This window comes from Linepithema humile, chromosome 5, assembly GCF_040581485.1.
Source record: "Linepithema humile isolate Giens D197 chromosome 5, Lhum_UNIL_v1.0, whole genome shotgun sequence".
Classification (NCBI taxonomy): Eukaryota; Metazoa; Arthropoda; class Insecta; order Hymenoptera; family Formicidae; genus Linepithema; species Linepithema humile.
Genome location: NC_090132.1, coordinates 19,295,910 through 19,319,164, shown reverse-complemented (window position 1 = coordinate 19,319,164; position 23,255 = coordinate 19,295,910). Strand labels below are relative to the sequence as shown.

Below are 23,255 nucleotides of genomic sequence, written 5' to 3'. Positions count from 1 at the left end.
GACACGACCGTCTCGAATTCATTACGCTACTGCCCAGAACAGAGAGAGAAACGGACACGAAAGCGCTGCTAGGGTAAAAAGAGAACGGGGAGGATTTGAAAGAGGGTGATGGTGAGAGAGGGGAATAAATTCACGAGAAATTCAATGATTGTGCGAGAGAAATAAATAACAAGACTCAGTATGGCACAATTACAGTAAAAGAATCGATGATAATCATGTACAATAATGAATTTTGCCTGACTAACAAAGATTACACATCATACTGAAGTCATACTACCATCACGTGATAGCGACATTAGCGTCCAAAGCACACTGTTATTAGAATTGTGAAAAACGTCCTATAAGGAAGAACTCTAATCTAAGTGACATTAACATTACTTATGAAAAACGCTCACAAAAAATATAGCTTTTATAAACAAAATTTTCTATACTTGTTATCAGTAAGTCTCTTCATTAGATAAAATTTCAGCAAATTAATCGAACTAAAAGTTCCATAAACAAAACGGAGATTATGTAGATAAAATGAAGTCTTGTAATGTAACTTCGAACATTCCATTATTAATGTAGAAAATAATAAGTCTTTACAAAAAAATATCCATGATTAAAAGACGGCTTTATTCAACTGCACTTGCTCGAGTGTATTCAAAGTTTATACAAAGCCTGTATTTTGTGCAGTAAGTCTACATCTATTGTAGTAAATAATAGTTATGTACAAATAGCGCAAAAGTAGATTGAATCTCTTTCCTCTTCGGACTTTATTTCTTGAATTGTCTCGGAGGAAATATTCAAATAGAAATATTCAAATAGACTCAAAACGAATAATAATAAGCATCGCTAGGCTACAAATTATAGATTTATATCATACTTGTTTTGTAAAATTGTTAAATTAAATAAATATAAAATATGTATAGTTTATAAATTTATAAATAAGTTAAAGTAAAATCGAATTGGAGTGCATATAATATTTTGTGAATGAGCTTTCAATAATGTAAATAGATAACAAATTCCAAATTTTACTTAATTATATATAAATATTATATTTTTAATTTCCCAGATATTAAACATGTCAAAAATTAAAGCCAGTGTAAAAAATTAAAATTAGTATTCGATCAAATTATCACTAAAAAATCAGCTCTGAATTTATTTAAATATCCACAAATGAAAGCATAATATTTATTTACGTTCCGTGTAATATTTGCGTAATCAACGAATACCCAAAATGCTGTTGCCGATTTTAGAAACACACTGTACTGTAGGGCAAGTATGACAAGTCTAAGCAAAGGAAGCTCTCGACCGTAGACAAAACAATAGCATGGTACATAACAGTTTGTTAGCCCGGAATGTACGTACCCACATGGTGGCTTCACTGTGAAAACAGTAATCAAACTTCGGCTCGTACAGGTCGAGCAACCCCAACGCGGCTCGTACGCTCAAGAGGTCGTACTATTACTCTCTGCATCAGCAATCTCTGGTTACATTTCCCACACGTAAGCTTCCATGCGTTTTCCGGAGGATAGAATTAACATCCGCGCTAATTCGAAACGTTCACGCGCAATTAACTTAGAAGCGGACACATGGCCGAATTACGCCGAGTTAAACGCGATAAAGAAACATGAAATATTAATGTATCGCGATATCACACGATAAAAGACATATTAATAACACGGCAAGCTTAATGATCCTGCACATCCTTATAGAGCAGATAGCAGTTATTTATATCTCTACGAAAAGGGCATCATGACACACGGAACGAAATCAATGATCTAACTTTGCTCAATGACGGTAGTCACCCCCAGAAGTGACCTCGATAACGGTCTTTGCAGGGGTCTCACACATTCCCTTCCCGTCGCATTAGTGAACTGCCTGCTTCCTACGGCTACTAACTGTTGCCCCGTCTTAATGGACCATTTACCTTCGACCGACCGACCGACCAGACGACCCGCCGCCGTCAGATTACAAGCTTGACCGCCGTGGCTACACTTGCTTAGACTGACTCCCTCTCTCTCTTTCCTAATCTACCACCTCGCACTAAGGGTCGTCGGTATCGTAATGAACGCGGTCTAAACATTAGAGACGAAGTCGAAACTCTTACTTTTAAGAGACTCTTCATGTCACTGATTATAACATTTGCGCAACTATAAAGTTAGTCGATAATTTATATTTTTGCTGAACAGCAGACAAAAATGTATTATTATTTTATGGCTTAAATTTCTTGATAGAATCAATTCTTAAATTAATTAAGTGTATAGATAATCTTATTTAATTAAAATGTTTTTAATTTGATAATTAGCTACATAATAAGTCAAGTATTATCACTTGAATTTATTTATTACAATATTTGTTCATGAAAAATCTATAAAATGTATGAAAGTCACAAATAAAAATTTGAATAAGTAATTTAATAAAAAGTAAAAATAATTGTAAATATTCTAAGCTATTTTTCTGATTAATTTTTAATGTTAAAAATTTCCAAATACATGCTAGCAACAATAAACTATTTTTATCACAAAAGACATTGTGAAGAAAAAACTAATATTTTAAGATATTTTTGCGTTATTTTTTTATTTTAATGTAACGCTAAAATATTGTATTGTTTCATTATGTATATACATATATATATATATATATATATATATATATATATAATATTCAAAATAATTTAATTTCCACAGAAAACTTTAATTGTTCGTGATATAAAAAATAATGTAAACTGTCACGCTTTATAAAAAATCATTATGCAAACAATGTAACAGCAAAGAGAAAAAAAAATAATTTTGTAGAGCTAATGATAGTAAGGAAAATGCTTACGGGGCAAGCGATACTTTGTTGCGTATTATATAAAGATTTATAAAAAGAAAGGAAGGAAACGCGTCGTCGCTTGTGAAATGAGGTACGATAAAGGCAGAGCCGCTGAACCATTTTCGGTCGCAACCCCTCTATTTAAACAAGAACAAAGGAGAATCGTCAGCGCAGACGCAGATACTGAACAACACGTGTAAACTCGAATCGATGTATGTTGAAAATAGATAATATCAAACAGTATTATATCTGCTTCTTTTAATAGATGGCCGAGGTAACGTATTTTCGTAATAGCTATTTGTTTTCTCTTCAAGAAGACGCAAAAGAGCAATAATTTAGCAATGACATTATAATAGCTCGCCAAATTCGATTATCGATATTACGAAGAATCATTAGCGTGTAAACACGACGATCATTTCATAAACTTCAAAATCATAAATCAAAATTTTGTCCTTTCGAAAATGTAAACTTTCCAAATCAAGTAAAAGAATCATATTCTTCCGATTTTATTCAAAATATTAAAAAAATTTGCGAGAAAAAATATTGCGAGAAACAAGCTGCAGCGCAACAAACGATCATCGAAAACTATAGGTTACCTCTCATCGTGACGCTTTATACACAATTTGAATTTTTTACATTCATCAAAAAACCTTGCTTCAAAAAGCAGTCTAATTTTGTTTATTTTAACATCCATGGAATTGCAAGTATCAGGATAAGCTTCGTAAAATATCGACAAGTTGCAGAATAAAAAGATATAAAATTGCAACAGATAAAAAAATAGTTACTCAAGCATATTATCGCATTATACAGTCAATATTATTAAGTCATTTATCGTTGAATTAAAATAAATCGCTTTGCTAATATTGCTGCAAACAATTAACTGACTATCGCATTGTTATTATATAAATTATTTAGCAAAAATTGATGCCCATGAATAAATTCACACATATATTGTTAAAGATGAATACACGAAGCTGTTCCATATTCCAAACTTACAAAGCCATCTCTATTGTTCGCAACGAATCAGGCAAGAAGAATAAAATTGTGAAAGCGTTACTATCATTGATGTTGCGTTAATGAGAAGATCCGCATTATTTATCGAGTAACGACTCTCTAATGGATCGCCGAAGAAAGAGGCACGAAAGGAACGGAAAATGAAGAGCGCGCTATTCATCAAATAAGTGTGTGTGAGTAAATCCATCCGAATGATACACAGAATATCTCATCAACAATATAGAAAATAAGAAAAATATACTAACGTGTAAAAATTCAGATAATTATGCACTATAAAAGATATCGATGGATACGATATGAATTATATGCTATGATTATTAGCAATATTTCTTATTAAATATAAATAATAATTTTGCCTTGTGAAATGAGAATAGTTAACACACACGATTTCATACAAGTCATAATTCGGTGTCATTTCGTATGCATCGAACGTTTAAAGGCAAACCAGAATTAATGTACTACTTGAAATATATATTCTTCGCAATCAATAATCTCATATGCATAATATAATTTAACAAATGCAGAGAGCAATAAATGAGATCAATAAGCGAGAGCGCAGAAACGACGATACTTCTCTATTCCTAGATTGCTGTTTGCCAAGCATTCTTCAGACGTTATCCGAATCCTAACGCGAATCACGTTTTATCGGAGAATACGCTGTATCGAGAATCAGCACAAGCCTCTTCAGCACGAGAATTTCTCGCAAAAGAGCTACCGCTTCGTTACCGTGCTGGATTCGGAACAATTCGTAGGTTTTCTCACACGCATTTACATATTCTATCTAAAAACCTTCACGGAATTTCTATTTGATGTTTAAATTCGATAACAATTTTAGTGCATGCACAGGTAAATTCACAGATGTTATCAATTAAAACTATTATATAATTCAAAGATAATACATATCTTTGATAAATATCTAACAGCAATCATCTTAAATAAAAAATTAAAAAGTTACCATAAAATGCATACGAAAATAACATATCTAAATTTTTTTAGATTTTGTATTGTATTATATTTAATGGTACTTGCATAATATACGGAAAAAGCAAATTTCTACAAGCCTCCGTTATCAAATCAGAAACATTTTCGTTATCGAAAAGTCTTTCGTATGGATATATGTAGGCAGAATTATTATCCTTCGTAATTTCCGCACTTTTAGCGTCAAGATTCGAGATGACTGATATTAGGACCTTTGAAGCCGATGATATGCACATTTCGAAGTTTGCAAGGTATAAAATAGAACTTTCCTTGACCTCTTGATCGATCGATGCTTTTATCGCCGCCGTATCATCCATTCTACGACAGCAACAAAAGTACGTTCGAGGAGAAACCATTTACAATGAATTTACGACCGAGTGGTAGGTGCTGATCCTTGAGAAAAGTGTCGTCGATCTCAGCGTGAAACGACTGGTCTCGTTAACCAGAAACCACGAGCACAAAAAAACGGTAGTCGGAAACGATTGAGTATATACCCAACCGCAGCGATCCCGATAAAACTCTGATGACTCGTCCTAGCATCCGATAATCTCTCAGTGGTCTCACGGGTCGAATGATAGAAAGGGTCTGTCACGCGCAAACAATCAAAAACGTCAAGAGAACGGTACAAAGAAAGAAAGAAGAAACCGGCAAACTGAATGCATCATAAGCGCGAAAATTATAAGCGAGCGTAAATTACGAAGTAACTTGATTCCATAGGGATTTCTTTACGTGCTCGCGCAGCAGAATGGAGAATTTCCAGGAAAGCCAAGAATCACCATCGACTGACTTCGTAATGCGGCTGTACGTGATTTATGGACTCCTGTACTTTCTCGTCCTTGTGCTCGATTATTTTTTATGGATGAGTAACTTTCGATTCCTACCTTTTCAAAATCCTGTCGACGAATTATTAACACGACCGCATGACAAACAGTTAACAACTTTACTGTTTCCGTTAAAACGCAATTTTACAATCTGTTTCACGATAATCGAAATATTTTCCGTCATATGAATCACTAAATAATATACGTTTCGTTTTGTTAATCATAATTTACTTATTATTAATTATTTCTACTGTAAAATCCACACAAAATGTTTCAGCAAAAATAACTGTGCAATAAATAAACTATTGTACAACGGTGTTTAAAAAACTTTCCACTAGCTATGTTCTCTCTCAGCTACGTTTTTCAGGTCGTATCCGATTTGTACAATGTATGCGGAAGCACCACGAATTATTCATAAAGTTCCTTTTGACGCTCGAATGAAATATACTACAGCGCAAATATTGCTGCATGGATAGTACGCGTCACCTGTTTAGCATAATCTGCAAAACCTAAAGTAAGTATGTTTACTCCTCCAGAAAATTAAATCGAAGAAAATTACTCTAAGTAAACTGCGGAAAAACTCATTTACATCTCAAGTATATCGATTATCGCTATCACAGTAATGTCCACAGTAATCTTTAAGTCAACAATCTTGAAAATATCGAAATGGGATTTTATTCTAAAAAAATCTTAAAAAAATTTTCCTGAATCTCCATAAATAAACCTCTGTAAACTTTGTCAATAAAATTTCAACGCAAAAATTTTTTTTAATATACACGGAGAAAATTTTATATCAAAAATTACTATGTACAGTAGTAGCCGCCGACCATGAAGGAATTATAAAAATGTTTATTATGTTTTTCACATGTGAAACATAGTAAAAATTTTCGGTCTGCGGCTTCATGGTCCGCGGTTACTGCCGTACATAGTAATTTTTTATATAAAATGTTCTTCGTGTATATATATATTTTCAAAAAAATATTTACGTAATTATATCATAATATATAGTGTTTTTATCATCAATAAGATCAATATGTAAAGCATTAATTAAATTTTTTTTATATAAATACAAAAAGTTAATACAAAAATTTGGTACAATGTAATGACAATACTATAGAATGAGAATCTCGGAAGAAAAAGGACCGAAACGCGGAATGAGAGAATATATCGCATGGAAAGAGTCCCAGACTCGCTTAGACCAACAAGTCCAAACGCAGTTGATGTCGCAAGAATCTATATCCTCCATCTCTACGTAGACGAGAAACCTTATTTCTGTGTCGAATTGAATCATCCCTTCTTCGAGAGTGCAGAATGCGATCGAGGATGGAATGGAGATAGGATATACCCGGCTTTTACGTGAGATGCAGCCATATAGCTGACTGAGCCGGCAAAAAGAACGTCATGCCATATATCATGCAGCAGCCAATGCACGCGAATACATGCTCCGTAGTACGCGTTAATTCCCACGCTCTATATTGATTGGTTATTTCAAAATGATAGAAATATTGCAATCGATTATTTATATAAATATTTATACGCTATCAAAAATTTATTTTCTATCTGCGGAAATAATTTCATACAGTAGCGAAAAAAGTAAAGAAAAAAATAAAAGAATTAGATGTTAAAAAGATAATCGATCAATCTCATTATCAATATCCACTACAATTTCAGTACTTATTAGTAATCTTTTTCTTAATTTATTTTATAAAAATAGAGATAACTTTTATTTTAATTTTCTTGTGTGACACTATTAATATAAAATCAATATAAAATTTTCATAAATTTTAATTTATCGAAATTATTATCTTTTAATGTTTTCAATAAAAAAGGAAGTTTGTGTTTTTTAATTTTTCATAAAATTAGCAATTCCAGATATACATATTTAAATCAAAGTTACGAAATACACATCGATTTACCAAAGATTATATCTTTCACACTCCGAACCTATGATTTCACTCATTCCGTTCATTCTCGTTTTTCGCCCATTCCATCCTCGACGACCAGACAATAGTGATCAACGCATCACATTGCATGTTACCTACCTACACGCGAGTATCAGAATGTCAGAAATACACTGGCCGACAAAATCATCTCGTGAAGCCGCATTGACGATGCAATAAAATTTCACAGTTAACTTCTATCTTATCAGATCGTGCTACCTTTCTGTTCTATTGTGTACGTGAATGGAATATAACATGATATCATTCACCGCACCTCACGTATTCCACATATGTGCGTCGTGCTCTGTACATAGTAAGAATTATATACGCTTCTTTATGTGGAAGTCATTTGTCTACATCCGTTGCAATGTATTACATCTGATTCGCTTCATAAATGCTTCTACATTACTATCAATATATTCGTTGCAAAATTAATAACGTAGTAAAAAATGCTATTTTTGTTTTATATTCATCCTAACTCAAAAATTAAGTTTATAGATACTAAACATTAAAAAACACTTCTCTTATTAAACAAACAATAAAAAAACAACAACATACAAAGAATCATATAAAAAAATAATTCTTTAAAGAAAATGAGAAATTATGCCTCACAAGTATAATATACAACATATCCAAGATATGCAGTGTCTAATCGTCCCGCTATTAATAAACGTATTAAATAAATAGAATTAATATTCCTATCTAAATGACCGAACGCGTGAAATAAACCCCTTACATTCAAGAATTCATAGCGTGCTGAACGCGCAATCTTCGGCGAGAGAGAATTTCGCCAGCCCGATAGCGGACCGACGGCGAGAAATAATAGAGGGTCAGCTGCGCGCAGCGGAGATGTCATCAGCAGTCGCGGCATAAAAAGCTGCCTCTCACGTACAACATCGTCGCGCAATTAACACAGCGTCGTACAGCACGATCCTAGTGTCAACGCGCAACAGAACAACCTCCAACATTTTTCATTTGTACCCAAATCCCGAGTTATATCCGAAAATTTTTATCCGTTTAACAGAAAACGACGTACGGCAAACACAACGCGACCTCGGAAGCACGTATCGATTTCGACGAAAAAATAGCGATCTGTACTCGTTTCAAATAAAAAGTTATTTTGCATATCTACTTCAAACAATCGATAATCTTTGATTTACTTTGATATTCTAATCTTAGCGTACAAATATTGGTTATTAATTTTCTTCAAAATGTATGTATGTGTAATCCAGCAGATATTTGTTGGACTATACATATTTTATTGTATTTTGTTACATAAAATTTTAAAAAGATAGAAAAAGATTTTAAAAAAGAAACAAAACTTTCCGATATTTAATATAAACATTTGTTAAAAATTTCAATTCCATCATAAAATCTGTTAAACTATTTCGTTAATAAGAAATAAATGCTGGTTTAAAGTAAATAAATAATTGATTTACGTAGACTGTCATCACATATTGTTTAAAGCAGCTTTTCTTATAATTCTCTAATCAATATGATTCTCATTGCTATTATATTACAGTTCACGATGGATTCTTTTAATCAGTACGAATACAACTAATCAACATGTATGTGGCTAATCCGCTTCCGCTCAAAACAACGAAATATCATGCCCGATCCCGCAAGAGCTGTGGACTCTCACCCTAATCGGCTTTACTTCGCCGAGATCTGCGAGTGAATGAAATACGCGTCGCACCTCGTATTGCTTTGCGCAATCGTGCGTCAGTAATCTGTTAAGTGTCTACGAATTGTTACTATCCACTGTACAACTTCACTTTCAGCATAAATAGTCACTCACAAATAAAAAGCAAAATAGAGAAATTCCAGCCCAATAATATTCATTATTTTTTAAATATAAATTCCAGTCGAATAAGACATATATAAAACTAATTGTTGAAATATTCTTGATACTTTCCATGTTCGTGAACCTAGCATATCATTTTCCAGCAGATCAAAAATAAAAGAGAGTTCTTGTCGCATGCAGTCGAGTTCTATAGTTCCTTATAGTTTTTAGTAATAGTTCTGGTGATTTTATCCAAAAAAACACCAATCGAAAAAATGATCTGCTAACTTCCCGTAGCAGATCATTTTCTAGCAGATCAAAAATAAAAGAGAGTTCTTGTCGCATGCAGTCGAGTTCTATAGTTCCTGATAGTTTTTAATGATAGTTCTGGTGATTTTATAAAAAAAAACACCGATCGAAAAAAATGATCTGCTACGGAAAGATAGCAGATAAAAAATAGAGGACACTGAACATATATGTGATATGCTAGCCGTATATTGATAGTTCTGTTGATAATTAAAGAGTTTTCGTGTAGTTCTGAGCCAGTACATTGCTTTTCCAAAGAGTTCTGACGACTAAAATAATTAGAAAATTTTTTAACAATTATTTTACCCGAAAAACACGCATTTTTGTACATATATGTGATATGCTGGCCGCATATTGATAGTTCTGCTTAAAATTAGACAGTTCTCTTCTAGTTCTGGGCGAGTACATTGCTTTTCCAAAAAGTTCTGACGACTAAAATAATTAGAAAATTTTTTAAACAATTATTTTACCCGAAAAACACGCATTTTTTAGTATATGTGTGATATGCTGGCCGTATATTGATAGTTCTGTTAATAATTAAAGAGTTTTCGTGTAGTTCTGGGCAAGTACATTGCTTTTCCAAAGAGTTCTGACGACTAAAATAATTAGAAAATTTTTTAAACAATTATTTTACCCGAAAAACACGCATTTTTGAGTATATGTGTGATATGCTGGCCGTATATTAATAGTTCTGTTAATAATTAAAGAGTTTTCGTGTAGTTCTGGGCAAGTACATTGCTTTTCCAAAGAGTTCTGACGACTAAAATAATTAGAAAATTTTTTAAACAATTATTTTACCCGAAAAACACGCATTTTTGAGCATATGTGTGATATGCTGGCCGCATATTGATAGTTCTGCTAAAAATTAGACAGTTCTCTTCTAGTTCTGGGCGAGTACATTGCTTTTCCAAAGAGTTCTGACGACTAAAATAATTAGAAAATTTTTTAAACAATTCTTTTACCCGAAAAACACGCATTTTTGAGTATATGTGTGATATGCTGGCCGTATATTAATAGTTCTGTTAATAATTAAAGAGTTTTCGTGTAGTTCTGGGCAAGTACATTGCTTTTCCAAAGAGTTCTGACGACTAAAATAATTAGAAAATTTTTTAAACAATTATTTTACCCGAAAAACACGCATTTTTGAGCATATGTGTGATATGCTGGCCGCATATTGATAGTTCTGCTAAAAATTAGACAGTTCTCTTCTAGTTCTGGGCGAGTACATTGCTTTTCCAAAGAGTTCTGACGACTAAAATAATTAGAAAATTTTTTAAACAATTATTTTACCCGAAAAACACGCATTTTTGAGTATATGTGTGATATGCTGGCCGTATATTAATAGTTCTGCTAATAATTAAAGAGTTTTCGTGTAGTTCTGGGCAAGTACATTGCTTTTCCAAAGAGTTCTGACAACTAAAATAATTAGAAAATTTTTTAAACAATTAATTTACCCGAAAAACGCGCATTTTTGAGCATATGTGTGATATGCTGGCCGCATATTGATAGTTCTGCTAAAAATTAGACAGTTCTCTTCTAGTTCTGGGCGAGTACATTGTTTTTCCAAAGAGTTCTGACGACTAAAATAATTAGAAAATTTTTTAAACAATTATTTTACCCGAAAAACACGCATTTTTGAGTATATGTGTGATATGCTGGCCGTATATTGATAGTTCTGTTAATAATCAAAGAGTTTTCGTGCAGTTCTGGGCAAGTACATTGCTTTTCCAAAGAGTTCTGATGACTAAAATAATTAGAAAATTTTTTAAACAATTATTTTACCCGAAAAACACGCATTTTTGAGCATATGTGTGATATGCTGGCCGCATATTGATAGTTCTGCTAAAAATTAGACAGTTCTCTTCTAGTTCTTAGAACTACACGAAAACTCTTTAATTATTAACAGAACTATCAATATACGGCCAGCATATCACACATATGCTCAAAAATGCGTGTTTTTCGGGTAAAATAATTGTTTAAAAAATTTTCTAATTATTTTAGTCGTCAGAACTCTTTTGAAAAGCAATGTACTCGCCCAGAACTAGAAGAGAACTGTCTAATTTTTAGCAGAACTATCAATATGCGGCCAGCATATCACACATATGCTCAAAAATGCGCGTTTTTCGGGTAAATTAATTGTTTAAAAAATTTTCTAATTATTTTAGTCGTCAGAACTCTTTGGAAAAGCAATGTACTCGCCCAGAACTAGAAGAGAACTGTCTAATTTTTAGCAGAACTATCAATATGCGGCCAGCATATCACACATATACTAAAAAATGCGTGTTTTTCGGGTAAAATAATTGTTTAAAAAATTTTCTAATTATTTTAGTCGTCAGAACTTTTTGGAAAAGCAATGTACTCGCCCAGAACTAGAAGAGAACTGTCTAATTTTTAGCAGAACTATCAATATGCGGCCAGCATATCACATATATGTACAAAAATGCGTGTTTTTCGGGTAAAATAATTGTTAAAAAATTTTCTAATTATTTTAGTCGTCAGAACTTTTTGGAAAAGCAATGTACTGGCTCAGAACTACACGAAAACTCTTTAATTATCAACAGAACTATCAATATACGGCCAGCATATCACATATATGTTCAGTGTCCTCTATTTTTTATCTGCTAACTTTCCGTAGCAGATCATTTTTTTCGATCGGTGTTTTTTTTTATAAAATCACCAGAACTATCATTAAAAACTATCAGGAACTATAGAACTCGACTGCATGCGACAAGAACTCTCTTTTATTTTTGATCTGCTAGAAAATGATCTGCTACGGGAAGTTAGCAGATCATTTTTTCGATTGGTGTTTTTTTGGATAAAATCACCAGAACTATTACTAAAAACTATAAGGAACTATAGAACTCGACTGCATGCGACAAGAACTCTCTTTTATTTTTGATCTGCTGGAAAATGATATGCTAGGTTCACGAACATATACTTTCCTACGAGTGAAACTGACCAATTCTATTACTCCCGGGCATTAGTTCTATTAGTTCGGGACATTGGACAAAATGCGCGGATTCAGTTGGCGGATGTTATGCGTTTGCGGTAATGCCAACGAAGAATGGATCTATAAGAGTGGCCCGCAAAGATATAGGAAGGGTAGTGCAAACTGACGGCCCATCCACTCCGTGAGCTCCTTGGGGAGCCATAAAAAAACCACCCACCTAGATTTTCTCACTGATCGATTATTTGCAAAAGGGACCGCCTCCACGGTTCAACAAACTACAGTTTCCGGTAAAATACCGAATGTAAAGTACATTGATAAATTCTCATGCATGTTCATAACAAGTGACATAGTATATTCATTAATAATGTATTCAAGATATGCATTTCTCACACTTAAATAAAATCAAAGAAAACGGCAATGAAGTTGTCATTTGTAATTATATCAATAAAAATATTACGCAGTCTATCTCAATATTTGCATATTCTTTAACTGTAAACAGATTAAACTATTCGTATTTTAAATATAAATAAGAAAAAATATCACTTGTCCATTATTATAGCCTCGCATAATTTAAGTTATGCTGAATGTCTCAGATCATATTTTACATTATTTTTGTCTATTCTTTTAATGATATTAAAATAAAAATTCAACTGACTTACCGGCATAATACGCAGTAGCGGACTCCATAAGTTGACCTGTAACGTACAAAGTATTATAAATTATAACAGCGCGTTTAAAATAATTAAGAAATAATTATTGCGTACATTAAACTTTTTACTCATTTTTTATACAAATGTCTAATAAAAAATTATATAATTGTCGAAAAATATTAAAATTTTTAACTAATAATAAATATGTTAAAAAATCTAATAACCAGTTACTAATAACTAGTAACCATAAATATTAAAAACTGCAAGTCTTTTACTTATATTTCAAAATTTCAAAATTTTTATACGTGCATTACATTACACAATATTTTACGTGCAACATTTTATTACAATTAACAGGTTACAAATAAATAATTACACTAAAGTTGCTCCGCCAGCGCCCGATACTCCTCCTGAGCCTCCTCCTCCTCTCAGTCCTCGCAGTTCTTCAATACACTCACACGCGCAACGCGAATACAAAAATCGCCCGATGTTTCAAACGGCACTCCCGACGCGTACTTTGTAATTTTAGGACAAAAATGTAACTCGAATATCATCGCACGGAATACACGTTCGACACTTTTCACAACGGATAACAACGGAAAAGAATGAAATCGAAAATGAGAAGTAGTAAGAGTAGTATCATTGGAGAGGATAACGCACTAATCTGCTCCGTACAAGTGCCGCCGTGCGAATAACAAGAGTAAAGTAAAATACACGATCATAAATACACATCAAGGACACAGTCGCGCCGAATCCAACTTAGGAATGCGACGAATAGAAAATAACATTGTACGTGCCGATACATAGCACGCGTGAGAGAGAAAGAAAAAGAGAGAAGGGGTATGGAGCGCGCAGGCTAAGCGCGACGATGTAAACAAACCCTACCCTACCCTACACGCCGCGAGTCTGCCTCAAAACTCTTAACATTAGGATATTTATCGAACACTTATTAAAATCAAGTTGAAATTGAATTTAAAATTAATTACGACAAATATTCAATAAACACCCTAATGTTAAGAGTTTCGAGACAGACTCACGGCTTTGGTGAGGTTGTTTTCATCGTCCTTAGAGTTGCGTGATCTATATCCCCTCCCCCTTCCCCCCCTTTCTCTCTTACGCTATATATCGGAATACACATTGTTATATCTTGCTCCTCGCATTCTTCCAAATCGGAATCAATGCGACTTTGTTCTTAATATGTTTATTATACCCTTATTCGCACGGCGCCACCTCGACTGCAGCAAATCCCGTATCTTCGCGTTATCCTCTCCAATAATACTACCCTTATTATTTCCCATAATTTTCGATCTCACCCTTTTCCGTAGCTACTTTTTACGGTCGCGGCAGAGTCGTACGTATAATCAATGTGATGATATTCCGTGCTACTTTTGTCCTAATGTGACAAAACACGCATTGGGAGTGCCGTTTAAAACCCGATTTTCGTATTCGCATCGCAAACATGTGTGAATGTCTTAAAAGACTGCAAGAACTAATTGTAAAAAAAGAAGAATGCTCGGGAAAAGCATTACAAGTGCCAGCGGAGCAACTTTAGAATAAATAATCATTTATTTATAATCTGATATATGCAAAATGTTGCACACAAAATATTTTGTAATATAACGCACAAAGAAACTTTGAAATATTCAGTAAAAGACTTGCAATTTTCAATATTCATAGTCACCTATTAGAGTTTTTAACACATTTATTGTCTTAAAAATTGATGTTCGTGAACCTAGCATATCATTTTCCAGCAGATCAAAAATAAAAGAGAGTTCTTGTCGCATGCAGTCGAGTTCTATAGTTCCTTATAGTTTTTAGTAATAGTTCTGGTGATTTTATCCAAAAAAACACCAATCCAAAAAATGATCTGCTAACTTCCCGTAGCAGATCATTTTCTAGCAGATCAAAAATAAAAGAGAGTTCTTGTCGCATGCAGTCGAGTTCTATAGTTCCTGATAGTTTTTAATGATAGTTCTGGTGATTTTATAAAAAAAAACACCGATCGAAAAAAATGATCTGCTACGGAAAGTTAGCAGATAAAAAATAGAGGACACTGAACATATATGTGATATGCTGGCCGTATATTGATAGTTCTGTTGATAATTAAAGAGTTTTCGTGTAGTTCTGAGCCAGTACATTGCTTTTCCAAAGAGTTCTGACGACTAAAATAATTAGAAAATTTTTTAACAATTATTTTACCCGAAAAACACGCATTTTTGTACATATATGTGATATGCTGGCCGCATATTGATAGTTCTACTAAAAATTAGACAGTTCTCTTCTAGTTCTGGGCGAGTACATTGCTTTTCCAAAAAGTTCTGACGACTAAAATAATTAGAAAATTTTTTAAACAATTATTTTACCCGAAAAACACGCATTTTTTAGTATATGTGTGATATGCTGGCCGCATATTGATAGTTCTGCTAAAAATTAGACAGTTCTCTTCTAGTTCTGGGCGAGTACATTGCTTTTCCAAAGAGTTCTGACGACTAAAATAATTAGAAAATTTTTTAAACAATTAATTTACCCGAAAAACGCGCATTTTTGAGCATATGTGTGATATGCTGGCCGCATATTGATAGCTCTGCTAAAAATTAGACAGTTCTCTTCTAGTTCTGGGCGAGTACATTGCTTTTCAAAAAAGTTCTGACGACTAAAATAATTAGAAAATTTTTTAAACAATTAATTTACCCGAAAAACACGCATTTTTGAGCATATGTGTGATATGCTGGCCGTATATTGATAGTTCTGTTAATAATTAAAGAGTTTTTGTGTAGTTCTGGGCAAGTACATTGCTTTTCCAAAGAGTTCTGACGACTAAAATAATTAGAAAATTTTTTAAACAATTATTTTACCCGAAAAACACGCATTTTTGAGTATATGTGTGATATGCTGGCCGTATATTGATAGTTCTGTTAATAATTAAAGAGTTTTCGTGTAGTTCTGGGCAAGTACATTGCTTTTCCAAAAAGTTCTGACGACTAAAATAATTAGAAAATTTTTTAAACAATTATTTTACCCGAAAAACGCGCATTTTTGAGCATATGTGTGATATGCTGGCCGTATATTGATAGTTCTGTTAATAATTAAAGAGTTTTCGTGTAGTTCTGGGCAAGTACATTGCTTTTCCAAAGAGTTCTGACGATTAAAATAATTAGAAAATTTTTTAAACAATTATTTTACCCGAAAAACACGCATTTTTGAGTATATGTGTGATATGCTGGCCGTATATTAATAGTTCTGTTAATAATTAAAGAGTTTTCGTGTAGTTCTGGGCAAGTACATTGCTTTTCCAAAGAGTTCTGACGACTAAAATAATTAGAAAATTTTTTAAACAATTATTTTACCCGAAAAACACGCATTTTTGAGTATATGTGTGATATGCTGGCCGTATATTGATAGTTCTGTTAATAATTAAAGAGTTTTCGTGTAGTTCTGGGCAAGTACATTGCTTTTCCAAAGAGTTCTGACGACTAAAATAATTAGAAAATTTTTTAAACAATTAATTTACCCGAAAAACGCGCATTTTTGAGCATATGTGTGATATGCTGGCCGTATATTGATAGTTCTGTTAATAATTAAAGAGTTTTCGTGTAGTTCTGGGCGAGTACATTGCTTTTTCAAAGAGTTCTGACGACTAAAATAATTAGAAAATTTTTTAAACAATTATTTTACCCGAAAAACACGCATTTTTGAGTATATGTGTGATATGCTGGCCGTATATTGATAGTTCTGTTAATAATTAAAGAGTTTTCGTGTAGTTCTGGGCAAGTACATTGCTTTTCCAAAGAGTTCTGACGACTAAAATAATTAGAAAATTTTTTAAACGATTAATTTACCCGAAAAACGCAAATTTTTGAGCATATGTGTGATATGCTGGCCGCATATTGATAGTTCTGCTAAAAATTAGACAGTTCTCTTCTAGTTCTGGGCGAGTACATTGCTTTTCCAAAGAGTTCTGACGACTAAAATAATTAGAAAATTTTTTAAACAATTATTTTACCCGAAAAACACGCATTTTTGAGTATATGTGTGATATGCTGGCCGTATATTGATAGTTCTGTTAATAATTAAAGAGTTTTCGTGTAGTTCTGGGCAAGTACATTGCTTTTCCAAAAAGTTCTGACGACTAAAATAATTAGAAAATTTTTTAAACAATTATTTTACCCGAAAAACGCGCATTTTTGAGCATATGTGTGATATGCTGGCCGTATATTGATAGTTCTGTTAATAATTAAAGAGTTTTCGTGTAGTTCTGGGCAAGTACATTGCTTTTCCAAAGAGTTCTGACGATTAAAATAATTAGAAGATTTTTTAAACAATTATTTTACCCGAAAAACACGCATTTTTGAGTATATGTGTGATATGCTGGCCGTATATTAATAGTTCTGTTAATAATTAAAGAGTTTTCGTGTAGTTCTGGGCAAGTACATTGCTTTTCCAAAGAGTTCTGACGACTAAAATAATTAGAAAATTTTTTAAACAATTATTTTACCCGAAAAACACGCATTTTTGAGTATATGTGTGATATGCTGGCCGTATATTGATAGTTCTGTTAATAATTAAAGAGTTTTCGTGTAGTTCTGGGCAAGTACATTGCTTTTCCAAAGAGTTCTGACGACTAAAATAATTAGAAAATTTTTTAAACAATTAATTTACCCGAAAAACGCGCATTTTTGAGCATATGTGTGATATGCTGGCCGTATATTGATAGTTCTGTTAATAATTAAAGAGTTTTCGTGTAGTTCTGGGCGAGTACATTGCTTTTTCAAAGAGTTCTGACGACTAAAATAATTAGAAAATTTTTTAAACAATTATTTTACCCGAAAAACACGCATTTTTGAGTATATGTGTGATATGCTGGCCGTATATTGATAGTTCTGTTAATAATTAAAGAGTTTTCGTGTAGTTCTGGGCAAGTACATTGCTTTTCCAAAGAGTTCTGACGACTAAAATAATTAGAAAATTTTTTAAACGATTAATTTACCCGAAAAACGCGCATTTTTGAGCATATGTGTGATATGCTGGCCGCATATTGATAGTTCTGCTAAAAATTAGACAGTTCTCTTCTAGTTCTGGGCGAGTACATTGCTTTTCCAAAGAGTTCTGACGACTAAAATAATTAGAAAATTTTTTAAACAATTATTTTACCCGAAAAACACGCATTTTTGAGTATATGTGTGATATGCTGGCCGTATATTAATAGTTCTGTTAATAATTAAAGAGTTTTCGTGTAGTTCTGGGCAAGTACATTGCTTTTCCAAAGAGTTCTGACGACTAAAATAATTAGAAAATTTTTTAAACAATTATTTTACCCGAAAAACACGCATTTTTGAGTATATGTGTGATATGCTGGCCGTATATTGATAGTTCTGTTAATAATTAAAGAGTTTTCGTGTAGTTCTGGGCAAGTACATTGCTTTTCCAAAAAGTTCTGACGGCTAAAATAATTAGAAAATTTTTTAAACAATTATTTTACCCGAAAAACGCGCATTTTTGAGCATATGTGTGATATGTTGGCCGTATATTGATATTTCTGTTAATAATTAAAGAGTTTTCGTGTAGTTCTGGGCAAGTACATTGCTTTTCCAAAGAGTTCTGACGACTAAAATAATTAGAAAATTTTTTAAACAATTATTTTACCCGAAAAACACGCATTTTTGAGTATATGTGTGATATGCTGGCCGTATATTAATAGTTCTGTTAATAATTAAAGAGTTTTCGTGTAGTTCTGGGCAAGTACATTGCTTTTCCAAAGAGTTCTGACGACTAAAATAATTAGAAAACAGAACTAGAAAAGAACTGTCTAATTTTTAGCAGAACTATCAATATGCGGCCAGCATATCACACATATGCTCAAAAATGCGCGTTTTTCGGGTAAATTAATTGTTTAAAAAATTTTCTAATTATTTTAGTCGTCAGAACTCTTTGGAAAAGCAATGTACTTGCCCAGAACTACATGAAAACTCTTTAATTATTAACAGAACTATTAATATACGGCCAGCATATCACACATATACTCAAAAATGCGTGTTTCTCGGGTAAAATAATTGTTTAAAAAATTTTCTAATTATTTTAGTCGTCAGAACTCTTTGGAAAAGCAATGTACTTGCCCAGAACTACACGAAAACTCTTTAATTATTAACAGAACTATTAATATACGGCCAGCATATCACACATATACTCAAAAATGCGTGTTTTTCGGGTAAAATAATTGTTTGAAAAATTTTCTAATTATTTTAGTCGTCAGAACTCTTTGGAAAAGCAATGTACTCGCCCAGAACTAGAAGAGAACTGTCTAATTTTTAGCAGAACTATCAATATGCGGCCAGCATATCACACATATGCTCAAAAATTTGCGTTTTTCGGGTAAATTAATTGTTTAAAAAATTTTCTAATTATTTTAGTCGTCAGAACTCTTTGGAAAAGCAATGTACTTGCCCAGAACTACACGAAAACTCTTTAATTATTAACAGAACTATCAATATACGGCCAGCATATCACACATATACTCAAAAATGCGTATTTTTCGGGTAAATTAATTGTTTAAAAAATTTTCTAATTATTTTAGTCGTCAGAACTCTTTTGAAAAGCAATGTACTCGCCCAGAACTAGAAGAGAACTGTCTAATTTTTAGCAGAACTATCAATATGCGGCCAGCATATCACACATATACTAAAAAATGCGTGTTTTTCGGGTAAAATAATTGTTTAAAAAATTTTCTAATTATTTTAGTCGTCAGAACTTTTTGGAAAAGCAATGTACTCGCCCAGAACTAGAAGAGAACTGTCTAATTTTTAGCAGAACTATCAATATGCGGCCAGCATATCACACATATACTAAAAAATGCGTGTTTTTCGGGTAAAATAATTGTTTAAAAAATTTTCTAATTATTTTAGTCGTCAGAACTTTTTGGAAAAGCAATGTACTCGCCCAGAACTAGAAGAGAACTGTCTAATTTTTAGTAGAACTATCAATATGCGGCCAGCATATCACATATATGTACAAAAATGCGTGTTTTTCGGGTAAAATAATTGTTAAAAAATTTTCTAATTATTTTAGTCGTCAGAACTCTTTGGAAAAGCAATGTACTGGCTCAGAACTACACGAAAACTCTTTAATTATCAACAGAACTATCAATATACGGCCAGCATATCACATATATGTTCAGTGTCCTCTATTTTTTATCTGCTAACTTTCCGTAGCAGATCATTTTTTTCGATCGGTGTTTTTTTTTATAAAATCACCAGAACTATCATTAAAAACTATCAGGAACTATAGAACTCGACTGCATGCGACAAGAACTCTCTTTTATTTTTGATCTGCTAGAAAATGATCTGCTACGGGAAGTTAGCAGATCATTTTTTGGATTGGTGTTTTTTTGGATAAAATCACCAGAACTATTACTAAAAACTATAAGGAACTATAGAACTCGACTGCATGCGACAAGAACTCTCTTTTATTTTTGATCTGCTGGAAAATGATATGCTAGGTTCACGAACATTAAAAATTGTAGTTCTTTTTCGACAATTATATAATTCTTTTATTAGATATTTGTATGAAAGATGTAATAAAACATCTAATGTATGATTTGTAAAAAAAGTTTAATGTACGCAATAATTATTTTTTACGTAATTATTTTATTTAACGCTGCTATAATTTGTATTTTGTATGTTATAGGTCAACTTGTAGACCACAACTCCGCATCATGCTGGTAAATCAATCAAATTTGTTATATTTTAATATTATTAAACAAAAGATTTTTTAAAATAATGTATAATATACATATATTACATATTACATTCCTGACAGATTTATTTAAATGATTGGAAGATCTATGTTTTCTATAAAATGTGCAGCTTTTAATATACAATAATCAATCAATCAATTTAAGATATAAAAAAATTAATAACAGTATATTTTTATTTTATACCGTAATTTTTTTATCAGCAATTCTAAATTCTATTAATAAAATAAAATTACAGGTAAATATCTAAAATAGAGCATCAAATATTAATTCAATATTAATTCAATTTATATTGTGTAATAATTAATAATTTATAAAGACATTAATGTTATTTTCAATTACATAGAATTCACAATATAGTAGAGAATATCAATTATCCAAATATTGACTGCCCAAATATTAATTCCTCTTGACAATCGATATTAAAACAGCATGTGTGCACAAACTTCTAACTAATAAAATTATACTTTTATTTTTAAAAATAGGAAACATGCATAGTTAGATAATTTTTTTTAAATTGTGCGAAACGTACGTATTTTTGTATGAAAGTATAATTTACTTTGCTTACTAGTAAAATTTGATAAAAAAATCTACAGCGCACTCATTTATCAGGTCCGTTTTACTGCCAGCTAATTACCGGCAAACTCTCCTGTTAATTACCTCACGATTGAAGGCAGTTCTGATTACCTGAGATACGAATAAGCAAGCGTCGAAGTACGCGGTAATTAATTATTAATTATACGCGGTGTCGTTTAGATTGCAGTTCTGTTATTGCTTGAGGTAGCAATCATCTTATATAGAACTCGAAATTTTAAAAATATAGAAATACAATTATATATATATAAAATAATTTGCATAATGTGAAATCTAGTCACACATAAAAAAAATTATGATTATTATTATCAAATATTATCAAATAACGTATTAAATAACACATTATGTAAAATAATTAAAAAGAAGTCCATCGCGGAAACTTCAATCTTGATAAAACTGTACGACAAAAGTAATTTTCTCTCTTATATCCGATTTATGCTTTAATACTCGTCCGTTTGTCTCTGATACTTTTTAATGTGCGGCCGAGTCACGCGAAACGCTGCGCTGATTTCCACTTATACGAGAGTTCGCCGAGATTGTGTAAAGTAATTTTTTACACCGGTGGCAGTCCAGAATCAGAATGGACGGATTATACCTGAGAGTGGCTGCGTCAATTAAGGGATAATCACGGTGTTAGCCGTACGTGTTCATGAGGCGCGCTCGCGCTCATATATATATGATTATCTCCACACGTGTACGACTACCGCGGTTACGGAGTAGCGGTACTACTTGTGTCGGATAAAGTCCGATTCTATCTCGGTTTAACATTGCTGGAAATGAGAAGAGGATGAGAGAGTGGCGCGAGGGTGTATGTGTTGTGTGAGCACGGGAACAAGAGAAATGGGCGACGGCGAGGCTTGAGCTATCTTCCGTCTGGCAATGCTCTACCGCAACTGCATTAGCCGGCTTATCCGCTCATTATGTGGACCGACGATCGCACCCCCGTGCCACTAACTCTCGTCCTTCTCTCCGAGCTCCTCACGAGAGATCAAGAAGTGTCTAGCCTTGCTTCTTGGAGTTTCTAGAACGGCAGAGTATAAGATGAATAAACTCACTCACCCGACATCGGGCCACTGTTTCCTTCTCGTCGATCGCTCCATTGTTTCTAGCACTCACACGCGCACCGAACCGCGATAAACCGACCGAAAATCACTGATCGCGTTCACGCGAGCTAATAAACGCGGCACGACGATCGTCACTCCTCGACACGTATCACGCACAACACACTATATACGCGAAAATACCGCGAACCACGACTATCATCCGTTTTTACGACACTCGCGACTTTCGTTACGTATACGACCGCCATTTTATGTACGTATAAAAATCAAGTAGCAACTTCATGTCGTTTCGAGAAATTGTAGGGTAAAGGGGATACTAATCAGTGATTACTGACTTGACCGCTAATAAACAACTAAATATCAATTAATCCGAAAATCCAGTCGACATTCTCGATTCACGATAGCCCGCCGCTCACGACTCCGAACTTTTGAAGATGTGTGCATATTCGTTCACTCCGAAAAATCTACGAAACACGGAGCTTTCGCGTTGCGACCGCCAAACTATAGCGGGATCACGAACCGTTATAAGACTACGTGAATCAAACGAGCGAATTAATCGATAATACAGATCGATATTAACCGTTTCTATTTTGACTAGTGCAATCATCTTGC

The 23,255-nt window shown here is 33.0% G+C and overlaps 1 protein-coding gene and 1 long non-coding RNA gene across 16 annotated transcripts in view; one reads left to right on the top strand and one right to left on the bottom strand.

Annotated features, from left to right (window-relative positions):
- Positions 1-23,255, bottom strand: part of Dys (Dystrophin) — a 419,847-nt gene that overhangs the window by 361,290 nt on the left and 35,302 nt on the right. For 13 of the 15 annotated variants that reach the window (XM_067355317.1, XM_067355318.1, XM_067355328.1 and 10 more), the window contains one exon: positions 13,251-13,286. The exons of the other annotated variants lie outside the window; for them this stretch is intronic. In XM_067355317.1, coding sequence (XP_067211418.1) covers positions 13,251-13,286 — 36 coding nt within the window. The remainder of the gene's footprint in view (positions 1-13,250; positions 13,287-23,255) is intronic. 15 annotated transcript variants of the gene reach the window in all.
- On the top strand, positions 2,970-7,265 carry LOC136999977 (uncharacterized). Its single transcript, XR_010890300.1, has 5 exons — positions 2,970-3,390; positions 3,760-3,986; positions 4,399-4,561; positions 4,973-6,126; positions 6,730-7,265. It is a non-coding gene; the product is annotated as an uncharacterized lncRNA (long non-coding RNA).